The sequence below is a fragment of the Colias croceus genome, chromosome 25, assembly GCF_905220415.1.
Source record: "Colias croceus chromosome 25, ilColCroc2.1".
Classification (NCBI taxonomy): Eukaryota; Metazoa; Arthropoda; class Insecta; order Lepidoptera; family Pieridae; genus Colias; species Colias croceus.
This window is the reverse complement of record NC_059561.1, coordinates 5,556,465-5,571,700: the sequence shown is the minus strand read 5'-3', so window position 1 is coordinate 5,571,700 and position 15,236 is coordinate 5,556,465. Positions and strand designations below refer to the sequence as shown.

At 34.5% G+C, this 15,236-nt stretch overlaps 1 protein-coding gene across 1 annotated transcript in view; it reads right to left on the bottom strand.

The window, feature by feature from the left end:
* LOC123703065 (plectin) overlaps positions 1–15,236 on the bottom strand; it is a 41,668-nt gene that overhangs the window by 5,155 nt on the left and 21,277 nt on the right. Inside the window, exons 2-11 of the mRNA XM_045650943.1 lie at positions 10,182–10,331; positions 9,620–9,716; positions 9,005–9,084; positions 7,023–7,190; positions 6,528–6,674; positions 4,916–5,661; positions 3,961–4,171; positions 3,205–3,357; positions 554–742; positions 89–228 (exon numbers count right to left, since the gene is read on the bottom strand). Of these exons, the coding sequence (XP_045506899.1) occupies positions 89–228; positions 554–742; positions 3,205–3,357; positions 3,961–4,171; positions 4,916–5,661; positions 6,528–6,674; positions 7,023–7,190; positions 9,005–9,084; positions 9,620–9,716; positions 10,182–10,331 (2,081 nt within the window). The remainder of the gene's footprint in view (positions 1–88; positions 229–553; positions 743–3,204; positions 3,358–3,960; positions 4,172–4,915; positions 5,662–6,527; positions 6,675–7,022; positions 7,191–9,004; positions 9,085–9,619; positions 9,717–10,181; positions 10,332–15,236) is intronic.

The following is a 15,236-nucleotide window of genomic DNA, read 5'->3' as shown; positions in this document are numbered from 1 at the left end:
AAAAATGATAAGTTTTTTATATGATAAGTTATTTGCTATTTTACAACACCACACAATAAGCCACAAGACGACATAGAATACAATGTACCTATCATACTTCTCAAGCATTTTTTCGTATTCTTTGTGCGCGGTCTCTTTTTCCTCTACGGTCTTTTGTGTTGAATACAAGGCTTTGTCTAATTTCTCTTTCAATATTTCTAATTCAGTGAGGGCGTCATCTCGTTCCATCTGAAAGTAAAATCAAAGTGTAAGCTTATTTTTGTTCCTTTTTTAATTTTACTAAAATTAAATATTTGAAAATATAGTAGTTAAGTTCATCATATTATTATGATCATTTTGCTTTAAATTGTGATCACATTTTTTTTATTAAATTTCAGTTTAAAACTTACGAGAAAATATTGAAAAACATAAAACATAGTATTATTAAAGGTAAACAGTAAAATGTATTTCAAGCAAATATTTAAGCAAAAATAATTTAGTGGCCTTTATACTTCGTCTGTTATAAATTAGGCAACCAACATAAGAACAAAATCGAACAATTTATATCACTTACAGTCAATTTTTGATGCTGCTGATGCGCTTTTTCCCATCGTTCCCTTAGCACGTCCAACTCCGTGGCAGCACTATCGCGGTCTCTCGCAGCGCGGTTAGCCGCTGCAGCCGCTGCCTCCGCCCGCTCGCGGCAGCTTGCAGCGTCTGCAAGCGCTGAATCGCGCTCTTTTTGTATGCGCGCTACGAGCGCCTGTGAACAAAATTTATGTTTAGTATTGGAAGGTAAGGTATTTTAAATACGTGTAATACATACTAATCATCATCATCATCATCGTCATCAGCCCGAAGAAAAATTAACCTTAAATAAACAGTTACGTTTCTAGATTACCTACATCAGTTTTGATAAATTTTGTTAGGTAGGTTAGGTATGTACTACTTCAAAATTCTTTATAAAATTGTCAGGGTAGATTGTTTTTTAATTACATAAACTTATTGATGCCTTCTTTGCGGATAAGTCGCGTAAGTACACCAGTATGTTTTAAGAGAAAATAAAATAAGTGTTAATGATAAAAAAAAGTATTAGCAATCGGGCCATATATTTTACATGTCCAAAAAACAACGGATACTTAATATTTTATATCCTACTAGCTTACCGCCCGCGGCTTCGCCCGCTTTCTCTAAAACGATTTGAGATTTAAACTATCCTATCTCTCAAGTTGGATCGAACTGGACATGGTGTGCGAATTTTATTATAATCGGTTAAGTGGTTTAGGAGTCCATTGAAGACAAACATTGTGACACGAGATTTATATATATTAGATTTTAGTGACATCATCGGCAAAATAAGTAACTGAAAAGCTTTCTCAAATTCACAAAATAATCCTCCAATTCAATATACAAGAGCTAGCCTATATTTAGTACAAACTGAATCAAATTCTTCTTGGCATAGTTCCACCTAACTTGTCCCTTTAACTATTCGTGCGAAGGGACAATCAATATTTATATTATACCCATAACTTTGTTACGTCTGGGTCAAAGGTCTTGTGATAAATTTCAAATATAGCAGATCTTTAATATTTATTGAATGTGTCTCGTATAAATTGGAAATAGTCTGCTTTTTTTCCTTGAACTATGTTCTATAAATGTTAGCGAACTTCTGTGAGAGCAGTGATGTATATTATTCTAAATACTAGGTACATTCACTTTGATTTTAGTTATCTTTTCATTTTTATCTCATCATTCATCATTTTTACGTACCTTAGGTAATTTCTGTCGCTATTTTAAAAATGTATCACGTAAAGTTTTAATGAACCTATGTATTACAATATGCAGTAGATTCATCATAACGTATAAGTACTATAAACTGTAAATAAAGTTGAAAACCCTTAATCTCATTTAATGACCTTAAATATCAATCAGTCATCAGTCTTCAGTTAAATAAAAAATACATCTAACACCAATACTATCGTTTATAAATATAATTATTAACATTGTGTGTATTATTTCTGCAATTAATATACTACATTCCACGTCATAGAGCTTTACGACCGCCAATCAAAACCACATCAAACCGAAACAAAACACCTAATCAATCACATAATTTATTATGACAGTACAGTCATATGTTGATACACAGACGCCACCTCGTCTAGACAAATGAGAGACGAACGAATTACGCATACAGTGAAGCTTGCCAAGTGTTTTATTACATTTGAGAATATCTTTACGCTCTTCAGAAAGCTCCATTTTGTAATAATCTGGATTCCCGACCATCAAGACTGTGACCTCATTTTTAGCGGCATTATATCGCCTAATTTTTGGGGTTTTACGTGCCTGGAGTGCAAAAGAGATTTATTTTTTCGTTAGTTATTTGCCCTGACTTCACTTGCGTTGTATGGAATGATATGTTTAACATACGAGTATTTTTTTCTACGTTGATAATTTTTTATACACAAATTGATAAAGCACAACATGATTGAAGTTCGAAGTCGTTCTTTAAACTATGTAGTGTACACAGTGAAGTAGAGCAAATGTAAAATTAAGAAAATTATTAACTTCTAGGTAAACCTACAAATGAAATGATTAGTAGGCAGGTATAATGATTTTATACCAATTCACTTTAATGGCAAATAATCACGAAGGTTTGAAGTTATTAGAACCTTTTTATTAGTTCATTACAAAGCTGGTTTAACGTTTTTACCCCTGGTTGGGTTTAAACCCAACCAGGGGTAAAAACGTAAGATTCAGGTGATTAATTATTTTAGTAAAAGTTAGCAATTTTAGCTTATGATCTGCATGATCATACCAAGTCTATTATTATGTTTATTTTCGAATTTTTTTTCTTCAATACATAAAACACTAAGAACATGTCAATTTGTCAAAGACCATAATCATAGATTTTTCAATCTTCTCCCTACTTCTTTCATATCCAGCTTATAGCAATATATCCATACTATTATTATAAAATTAAATGCGAAAGTAACTCTGTCTGTCTGTCTGTTACTCAATCACGCTTAAACTACTGAACCAATTTGCATGAAATTTGGTATGGAGATATTTTGATACCCGAGTAAGGACATAGGCTACCTTTTATTGCGAAATATGAACCACGGGCGAAACCGGGGCGGACCACTAGTAGGTATATAAAACAATAATTTTCTTTAACAATATCACCATTTACTCTTTCATAAACGCTCAATTGAGTCTACTTACTTGTGCCTTCTCATGCTTGTCTCTAAACCGATCAGCGTCCAATTGAGCGGTGTCCCTTTCCTTCTGTAAACGAGCTGCTTGACCCAACGCCTTGTCCAGTTGTGATTGGAGTGACTCGAAATCGTAAGCTGATTTCTCGCGGTCTACTTGTAACTGTTGACAATGATGGTTTATTTTCAGTGAACATTATAACATGTGTTAGAGCTAGCGTGCAAGAGCAACTCAACTCTATAGGAAGTTGCGTCGCTACGTGCAAGCACATTCTTACTAGCCCATAGAGTTGATGGGAGAGACTTTAACAGTTGCGGAGACAAAAGTGCTCTTGCGCGCTAGCTCTTAGTGTGTTATTGTAACTACATTATTTCTTGTCAATTCATCTCTTCAGTTTGGTAGGTACGTATTTCATTTTAATGTATTACGTTCATTTGGTTATGGTGTTATCAGAAGACCATAAAATAATCGTAAAACATGTTTGATTATTCTAATTGAGTAATGAAGGCTATAAAATATATGTGTAACAACTAAATTTCAAGCCGGGACAAACATTTTACTATAGAACATCTGTAAACATAATTATTGAATTTTGTACAAATTATTGACAAAACGGTCAATTCATTTTTGTTTAATAAATAAACTAATACCCAACCACTACCCAACCAACACATGAAATTACACATTGAAATCTATTAGAGCGTTCACATGACAATTTATTGACCTACATTATAAAAAAAGCGTCACATTTGTTAATAAAATTACCTTCCTAACTTCCACAGCAGACTTATCCAATTTCTCTTGCAGTTTATCGATCTCTGAATGAGCCGCATCTAGCGATGCCTGTAACTTATCTTGCTGTAACTGCGCCTTGCCCAATGTGGCCTGTGTCCTTTCTAGTTCTTCTCGTGCCTTGTCCAGTTCTGCTATGGCCTTGTCACGTTCTGAGTGGAGACGACTGATGGATGATTGTACCCTGTAGGGAGGGATTTGAGGTTATCTAAATGTCTTTGGTATAATATTTCTGGTAAGATTATGATGTGTATGTTGCTTCAGATAGCTTAACCCATTGAGCCCCGAGCGGCACGATCCGACCACGACACAATAGATTTTCTATTGTGTCTGTGATTCCGGGGGCTGAGTTATTAAGGAATGGTAGGTTTATACGAAATGTTTTGCTTATGTGTTTAATGTGTATTTTTAAATGAGAAGCTTGAAAACTTTTTCAAGCTGTTGAATTTGTAATGTTTAAGAGAGATAGATAGTACGAGTCAGTAGATAGCACAATAGTACAGTAACTACATAAGTTTTAACACAATATCATTAATATGATAATAAACTTAATCCACCTAATGCAACTTATAAAATTGAAATGGAAGAGAAATTTAATAAAATATATGATTATTCAACATTTATTCGGGATAAACTCCACAAGAATTTATGTAAAATCATTTCTCTTAAGAAATTTAATCGCAATCTGGGACCATCTCAACTTTTCATATTACTTTATTATTTTAATAAAGTTTGTCACTTAAAGCCCGCAAAAGTGTGATCTTTATCATATTTTCAAGTTATGAAGAAACTCTAAAATGTAATTTCAACATCGATAAGATAATTTCCCTAATTTTTTATCAAATTTCTTTAGCTAGTACGACTTTTTTATGCAAAAATATGTTGTAATTTTTTAGATAACAATGATAAAATTTGTAACAATACTCACCGATCATATTCTTCCTTCAAGCTATCCTGTTCGGTTTGTGCATTTTCGAGTTTTGCTTTGAGACGATAGACCTCCCCTTGTGATTTCTCTAACTTTTCTTGTAACGCACCAGCTTCAGCTCTGGACCTTTCCGCATCTGCTTGTGTCACTCGTAACTCTGCTTGCGTCCTTCTCAATTCAGTGGCCATCTTATCAGCTTTCTCTTGCACTCTGTCCAGTTCCTGTGACGTAGTTAATGTGCTTCTACCAAACGTAGTTTGAGACCTCTCTAATTCGTGCTTAAGTCTTTCGTTTTCTAATTCTAGTCTAGCGAGGCGTTGTTTTGCGGCTTCCCAATCGGCACCAGATCTTCCGACTTCACTTGCTGCTTTGTCTAACTCTGCTTTAGATTTGCCTAATTCGGACTGTGAACTTTCTAATTTCGCTTCAAGCCTGTCCTTCTCGGCTGAAGCTCTTTCGAGTCTCGCGCCCAATTTTTCTACCTCACTTTCGAGTGCATGCAGTTTCATCTTATAATCGGCTAATTCTCTTTCATGAAGCTCTCTTTCTTCGTTCTTTTCATGTTCGGCTCTGTCTCTCTGTTCTCTTAGCTGTTGGATTTGTTTCTCTTTGTCACCTATAACTTCTTCTAGAGATGATAAAGCACCTTCTGAGGAACAATGATGCGCTTGCATTGCATTCAGTCTGGCTCTAGCCATATCGACTTGGTTGTCTTTCTCTTTGAGTAAGTCTTCAAGGTTTTCAATCTAAAAATATTGAATTATGTAAGAATATGTCATGCTATTTTATCAAAACAAAAAATATATAAAACAAAAATGAACATAAATGATAAGAAAATAAAAGAATACATACCTTATACCAAAATAAAATAACAGAACACAAAATATAAAACTAAACATGAAAGATAGCCACTAGCGTTACCACGAAAAATAAAAACAAAACACATAATAGAACAAAAAATATAATATATTTAAAAATAAAACGTACTAACAAAACGTAATCATAAAAATATATTTACGTCATAATATTCAAGTTTAGAACGTAAAAATTACATATAATAAATGTACACTTAAATAATAGTAAACGAAACAAAAATATCGAAATTAAATACAATTACACATTACACATTTATCACTTTACAAAAATAGATTTTAAAAGTCTATGCAATCTATTCCATTTCAAAAAATAATACTGGAACTTGGAATAAAATGAACATTGAACATTATATTGATTTTAACTTCAAAGGAGAAAGACCTCCGCCAATTTAAGCCTATTATTTGTTCAATAATATGGCACAGGAAATTTTTATATTCACGTAACATCAATTCTAACTGATACCTAATAAAACATAGAATACTAGCGGTCCGCCCCGGCTTCGCCCGTGGTACATGTTTACGTTTTCTCTACATAAGAACCATCCTCGTACTTCAAGGAATATAATAAAAAAAGAATTATCGAAATCGGTTCAGCCGTTCTCGAGTTATGGAATTACAACGAAAAGTGGCATTGATTTTTATATATTAGATACACAGAATTGTAATTTCAATTAGCAAATATCTCTAGCCCAGTATCATAATACTTTACATTTTCTACAGCACCAACACCCATTTACCTTCCTCTGCAGCACGTTAATCTTTCTATCCTTGATTTCAGAGTGATCTCTCAATTCTGCCAACTCATGCGCAGCAGCCATTGCTGCAGCTGTCTTCTTTTCCACGAGTCGACTCTTTTCATCGAGACGAGCTTTTAGTTCTTCAACCTACACAATCATTAGTTATGTTAATAATTTATTTGTATGATTTTTTTTTTATAAATAATGACGAATATTTTGTAGTATCTTAATGAGTATTGTGCTAATGTTTCTTTCAAATATGTATGAATATGAAAATATGTAACTACAATATTATTTGGAGTACTATAAGAAAGTAGAAAATATATGTTTATTTTGATATTTACGTCTTTAATCTGTCCGTACTTACAACATTCGTATTTACGTTTTTTCCCATTATGTGTTTTTCCATCAAAAAAAAGTACTTGAAACATATTTTAAAGATTAAACATTCGTTTTTATATCAGCTTTTGAATTTAATGAGAGAGCTTGACTTACGTCTGTTTGTAGCATGCTGTAGTGCTCCTCCTTCGCGCACAGCGACTCCTTGAGCACGGCGATGTGCCGCTGGTAGTCCTGATGCTGCTCCTCTAACGCCTTCATCTTCGCCGCCATCGCCAAGATCTCCTGGTCTCGCCTCTGAATCTCCAGACGGAACTCATCCAACTGCTCATAGCAGCATCAAAAAATCAAATAAATCCGAACATACGATTAGAAAAACCACAAATTCATACAAAGAAAATCTATCTACATAGGCGATAAGTGATGGCGGAAATGATACTGATGTCAAACATATGCTACTCATTAGCATGGATACGGTTGAAGTTAAGTTAGTATCGATATTCAAGCGGCTCAAGCTTCGATAGATAAAGAAGTGTTAGAAATGTTTTCAGCACTTAATTCTATCAGTGCCGTGGAAGACATTTCGACGTATCTTAATTTAGTTTCTACATGCAATTAATTTACTTTATACAATCGAGCCGATTCGAATTCATTGTTCATATCTGGAAAACTTTCTGTTTATCTAGAACTAGCGTTCGTAATTGTAAAGCTAATGAGTCAAAAGAAAGTTTTCCAGCATCGAAGAGATAAAAATATCATCGAATAAACGTCGTCAATGAACGGGCGCCTACATTGTGATACATTTATCTACCGATACTGTGAAGAGACTGATGACATGACGACTACATGAAGAGGTCGTGTGAGCTAGACTAGTGATGGGTGGCGCGGGACCAAGCTATACTGGACGATGAGTTGCGATCACACCGAAAGCGTTTATCAAAACACAATATAATCAATTTACAAAAACGTAGCTTACGACCTCGACAGTCTTAATCGTTAACGTAATCTCACACGATATACATTCTACGGGCCTATCCTATATAACAAAATATCGATCTCTTAACAATAAACAATACACAAAAATACATCGACGGCTCTCAATGAACGCGAACGCGAACGCAGTCACAGGGTCGTGGCGTATCTGTAGTACCGCGGCGGCTGCGGCTGGAGGGGCCGCCCGTCCGTCGTGACGCGGACGTCGTTGAGCAGAAAACTTACTTGTCGCTTGAAGGGAGGTTCGGCCTTATCGTAAAGCGAGGCGTGCGAGGGCGCGAGCGAGGGCGGCGGCGGGGACGCGAAAGCGGCGAGCTCGCTCTCCAGGAGGGCCACTTGCCGCTCCAGCGTCGCTATGCGCGCCTCCTTGGTCTCCAGGACCGCCGTGAGCGTGGCGCCCGCGGAGCCGCCCGGCAGCCCGGCGGCGGCCAGCGCGCGCTCCAGCTGCATCTGCAGCGCCCTCAGCGTGTCCGCCGTCGCCTTGAGCTCCTGCCACACGCGAGTCGGTCAGCACGCGCGCCGGCCGCCCCTACACGCCCGCCACGCGTCCGCTCGCTACCGCCTCGCTGGGGCTACGGGCGACCTCCGCAGTGACGCGAGCGGTAGCCCCAGCGGAAACGAATTTTAACACAAAACTGAACCAATGAAATAACGAGACGGTCTTCGCTAGGGTTCATGTGACGGGTCGTAATGAGCTAAACATGCAACGATCGTGACGTGTCAGCCGATGGGACGCTCGGACGTCGACGCGGGTGGGAAATGTTAAACTGTGCTCGGGAACAAGCTCGGGTGTATGGAGGTGAAGAGGAAGCGAGTTGAGAGAAGCCACAGTGGGTGGGATAAGGCGTCGCGACAGAACATTCGGCTGGAGAAATTAATGAAATGAAACTATCAAGAACAACACTAACAGAAACAGTGACTGATAAAGGTATCACAAAATAAAACGCCCATGTGGTAAATACACATATATATGAGAAAGCGGTGACGTGCGCATTTATATAGAAGAGGTGCAGGAAATCTACCGGTCAGAGAATAATTCTGATCGAGGAAAATTTCTGGCGTTATTCTAATGTGAAATTTCCCTTTATTAGAATAATAGTCTAACACTGCATGCAATACACATTCATCAAGTATGAAACAATTACCTGTTTTTGTGCCATGGCTTGCATTTGCTGGAACATTTGCCTTTCTTCTTCCTTACCTGGAAAATACTTTGTGTGAGTAACTGAAACAATATTATATACATTCTTCTACCACCAGGTTTATTATTATATAATTAGCATGCAAAAAAGTATATTCAGTACAAATAATTACGCAAGTTTTAGTTTTACTCTTATATTCATTGTAGATGTAATCGTCGAAATCTAAAAAATAATTATTTTACAATTATTTTAATTAAACATGGAAAATATGATAGCTTAATTATTATTTTTTTAATTAGTTTCTGTCTTTGCGGGATTCCTTTACCGCCAATCTAGTTTTAATACACACATACATATATTACAAATGTTCAAAAGGCTTTAGTTTGGAATCTTCAATGTGTCCAATATCACTGTGTCCAATATTACAAATGTTCAAAAGGCTTTAGTTTGGATTCTTCAATGTGTCCAATATCGCTGGCTTTTAAAGTAAAATATTCTACATATTAAGTGTGAATACAACTTATTAAGTTTTCATTAGTTCTAGTTTTAGAGCCTATAGAGGCAGATGATAGAGATATTTAGAAGTGGAAATTTTTTTCAATAATAATATTAACTTACCCATTCCCTTATTCTGTAGCATTTCCAATAATTTCTTAATACTTTCATCTCTGGCTTGTAACGTTTGCTTCTGGGTCTCAATTCGTAATTCAAGTTCCTGTATAACAATAATAATAATTTAACCCAAAATAAATAATATAAAATGATTAAATAATGTTAATTCATTTAAGTTTTTATGAAAATGAGAGTAGGTGTATACTTAAATTTAAAAAATACGTAAGTACCAACAATAATGGTAAAAATATAATATTTTTCAGAAGTGGGATCGAACGAACACTCTGATGAAGGGAAAATCTATTTTATCATTACATAATATATTATTGCCATTGGTAAATAAATATTAGGTTATTATTACATTTGCAAAGACTCACATTTACATATATATAGATTTCATTCCCGTTCTGATTTCTCAAGATTTTCTTTACATTAAGTTCTAAATGATTTTGTTCAATTTAGGGCTAGGTAAAACAGAAAAATTAAAGTGTTTCTTCTGATATCGGAGACGCTATTTAGTATTAATTTCTTAAGAGTAAATAAGTTGACTTAATTAATATAATTATACCTTGATAGTATCCCTCAAAATAGCGATTTCCCGTTGTAGATGTTCATTTTCCGCGTATAGCGCCTCAAGTTGTTGCTGTAACTCTGGAGCGGGCTGGCGCATGCGCAGTCTAAGTTCTTCTTCCAATTGACGTACTAGCATTGCTTGTTTCTGTAATATGATTATTTATTTAATATGTGTTTTGTGTATCTATTTATTTTAAGTAACTAGCTTTCCGCCCGCGGCTTCGCCCGCGTTTTCAAAGAAAAACCCGCATAGTTCCCGTTCCCGAGGGATTTCCGGGATAAAACCTATCCTATCTCTCAAGTTGGATCGAACTGCACATGGTGTGCGAATTTTATTATAATCGGTTAAGTGGTTTAGGAGTCCATTGAGGACAAACATTGTGACACGAGATTTATATTCTTCTAATATATAAAAATCAATGCCACTTTTCGTTGTAATTCCATAACTCGAGAACGGCTGAACCGATTTCGATAATTCTTTTTTTATTATATTCCTTGAAGTACGAGGATGGTTCTTATGTAGAGAAAACGTAAACATGTACCACGGGCGAAGCCGGGGCGGACCGCTAGTATATTATAATATAATATGTGTTATGTGTATTATGTGTATTTAATATGTGTTATGTGTATTTAATATGTGTTATGTGTTATTGTGTTATGTGTTATGTGTATCTATTTATTATAAGTAGTTTCGCTATGCACGATGTGCTCACTAATTTAGGAATTACAAATGTTTTTCATTAAATAGTTTTAAGCCTGTTTGTATCAATTCCAAGTTGTGAAACAAATTAAAAAAAAAGTGTCTATTTGTATGAAAGCTTGAAGTGCTACGGTCAGATTTTATTTTCGTAAAAAAATATTAACTTCAACTCTATCACTTAAGATACTTAAGTTTACTTACTTAAGAAGTTAAGATACTTGTTTTCTATTTTAAGCCGAATAAATTTTCATAAGAATTTCGCCTAAATAGTTTGTACGTATATAAGAAATTGTATGAAAAAATATAAGGCAAAATAAAATCAGGTACCTAGCAAGTATGTATGTAATAGGCGGCGTAAGGTAGAGCCGAAAAAATTTAGCTACTTATAATGTCCTTGTACAAAATTAACCTAATTCATTATACAAATACTTCAGCAAATTATTTGTAGTTTAAAATTAAAACTATAAAACGCAATCTTAACGATCACAACAGCTAGTAAGAATTTCACGAAAAATTTGTTTACTTGTTCTACATATTTTGTAAAAAAATATACACATAAATCACGTTGAATTATGACCGTATCTAATTAGCCATTGTCATGAAAGTAGTTTAAATATAAAAGTACCAATTAAAAAGCTTTAAAAAGTTTTGAAATCAAATATAGAGTTACACAAAGAAGTAACAGTTTTTAGTGAAACATATAAATTATAAATAAGAAGTTATTGTACGATTTATTACTGTCACAAAATAATGCACAAGTGTTACAAACGACCCTAAGTATTGGAAGCACATTCTCATTTCCCGAAACTGGCAAAACTTATTTCATACCGTTCGCGTTCTCACTAGTTTTACTGAAGTGAAAAAACAAGGAAAATTCACCCATTGTATAACTAACTATACTACTTAGTCTTTTGATAGAGCTAATAGTGTGAATCTATGTATCAACAATCTATGTATTAACAAACACTGTAAAATTTAGATTTAAATGTAACCATTCGCATGCCAGCTGTGACTGGCGAATTGTGTAGAACATGTTATCTCATAACACCAATGTATTACCACTTTTCTTGCGAATAAATTTTCATTTCATTTCATATTTTCATTTCATCAAGATGATACGTAGAGCAGCAGTTTTTGTGTTTTGGATTGAGTTACTCGAATTTCTATTATAGTATAGAATTAATGAAAATGAAATGAAAGCAGGCACTAAAACATCGTATGAAACAGCGTCGCGCGTACCCGGGTAAAAAGTAGCCTAAATGCTAATTCAGATTATTAACCATCTCTGTACTAAATTTCGCACAGAACCGAGATGTTTTTGTGCGAAGTAAAAGCAATAAACATCCGTCCGTCTATTCTCACAAACTTAAACGTTTATAATATTAAGGAGGCGTAGACGTAGAGGAAGTCTATTTTTGTATTTGTAAGATAGATACTACATAGTTTCTTTCCGGCTCTTATATGTATAAACTACTTTCCGAACCATGGTAAATGGTAACCTACGTTTTGATGACTCAAAAGTGTTTTAGAAGCGGTCTTTATGATTAAATGTTCACGTATACGTTCAATAGCCATAGTTTTAATAGTTTAGTTTTAGGTTAATGCCAAATGAAGTCGTGTATATATTGTCTGATTATGGACCATCACTATCAGTCCATTATCTTCCCACTGTTGGGATACGGGCCTCCTATGTACATATAGGTATATAGTGTACTAGCTGCGCCTTGCGGTTGCACCCGCTTGGCTCCGCTCCTGTTGGTCTTAGCGTGATGATGTATAACCTATAGCCTTCCACGATAAATGGTCTATCTAACAGCGAAATAAGTTTTCTAATCGGACCAGTAGTTCCTGAGATTAGCGCGTTCAAACTCTTCAGCTTTATAATATTAGTATAGATTACGAATACAATATAATACATTGCCTGCAAGGTAGTATAACCAGACCTACCAAAGCCATCAATAAATTCAAACGTTTAGTGTAGTATTAATCCAGTCTGCAGCTCATAGATACGGTCTATCCGCCTACACGATGCTATTAGAGCAATGATGTCATCGTACTTGTGATACTGAGGTTTGGAATTGTCTCTCGTGAGAAATAAGCCAATGCGCTGAGGATTAAATGTTGATGATAGGCAGGATTGTAAGGAATAGTTTCCTAGTAATTATTATTTAGAGATGAAAATATCGCAAATCAGAATGTAGCGGATAAGATAATAAATTTTGGTTAACTTTACAATACAATATCCTTTATTTAACACACACATACAGAAGAAGAGAAAAAGAAAAGAGAGAAACACGTTATTTAAAGATAAAGAAAAAAATAATATCAGATATTACCTTATATTCTGATCAGTAAAAATAATAGATATTAGTAACAAATATATTGATAGTTGTTACAGTAAACGTTGATTTATAAGTTTTTATTGTTACCTTGAAAGCGATAAATGCTGAAAATTAGATATTTAACTTTATAATACACTAAAAAGAAAGATTTTTAAACGATTAAATTTTTTGAAATAGTAAATATACATAATACAAGTTCCTGAAAGTGTATTAAAAAACACCAACCTACATAACGTAATCCCCGCGCCATTCAAACAAAATTGATACAATAAAAATTGGTTCTCGAAATTCAATTCATTACTAAAACACAATACCGGGAACAGCCAAGCGGGAACAACAATATCTTCACAGCAACAGCAATTTCGCCGGAAGAAACAAAAAAAGGCTTTTGCCGTATCACATGCGGAACAATGAAAACTATTTTCAATGTTCGCTGTGAATTCGAGCTAAAAGCTCGTGCGTTGAAGGAGAATCGATTCAAAAGTTGCTGACAATTTTCTATGAAGGATGAGTTGATGACGTTGAATTGTTCCTTTAAAAAGGCGGTACAAGACTTGTAATATACCTAAATGATGAAAGACATGGAATTGTATTCCTTATCTTTCAATGAAAAATAATTATTAATTGTATAATTATAGCACTAACATAGTTTTAAGGTCATTATACTAACAATTATATGGATACTAGCTTTCCGCCCGCGGCTTCGCTCGCATTTTCATCGAAAAACCCGCATAGTTTCCGTTCCCGTGAGATTTACGATATAAAACCTATCCTATGTGTTAATCCAAGTTACCCTCTATGTGTGTTCTTAATTTCATTGTAATCGGTTCAGTAGTATTTGCGTGAAAGAGTAACAAACACACACATCCTCACAAACTTTCGCATTTATAATGTTAGTAGGATTACATTTATCTGAAATAAGTAAAATTACGACCATTGATAAGAGATTTTTATTTATAAGAACTAAATTAAATTGGTAAGGTAAGGTAACGCACATTAATAAATACCAACATATTATATGAACGAAAATTACAGAGCAAAATGTCATAGTTAACTTCAACTGTATGATTAAAAGCTTCAGTTATACAACAAAATAACAGTCGAATTACGGCTAGTGACAACTATTATACGAATACAAACAATCAGAAACACAGTCGTCATTATAATCAGTAGGGAAACTTCATAAAAACGTTCGAAATGGCTCACGCACACAAGCAAGCATTTTTACGAGAATCGTAAGGGTATTATAACAATTTGAACACGCTTGCTTGTGTGCGTGAACCATTTCAAACGTGTTGTATGAAGTTTCCCTTAGATTACAAAATAAAAGACAGATGGAGCGTTGCCGAACTAAACCGAATAATTTATCGTCATTTTCAATAAAGCTATGTGTGCTGTCATTTCGCCGCTGCACTGTACGTACACGGTGCTTCTGTGTGCGTGTAATGTTGCCAGATATTGAAAAATTTCCCAAATTTTCCCCGACTACGGAAAAAAGAGGGTTATGTTTTTCGAGTTTATGGATACAGTATGTATAATATTTCTTTGACACGCCCTGCAGTATACCTAAACCGTTGGACCGATTTTGAGTTGTGAGGTTTCATTGCAATGATCTGAATTATTATGTTAGTGGCTGTAGTGAAGTAGGCTATACATAAATGAGAAGTCAAGTTTTAATTTTTATTTAAATTCTTTTATTACATAAAGTACCTGCCTACTAAAGTTATATATGGACAAAATAATTGTATTCAATTTTTTATTAAATAAATTACTTACATAAAAAAAGTTTCAATATTAACTATAATAATTATTTTATTTTTTATTTTTCATAATATGGGTCATTGTCAAATTTTGCGCAGGTAAACGTAACTGCAGATTTCAAAAATGTGAAAAAGAAAATATTTTAAAATTGAACTTTTCTTTATGCCCGTGCCTGTTAAAATAACTGAAGTATCTGTAATTCAAGTTGGCCGAGATGTTTAGCTAATAATTTAAGATTTATTTCAGA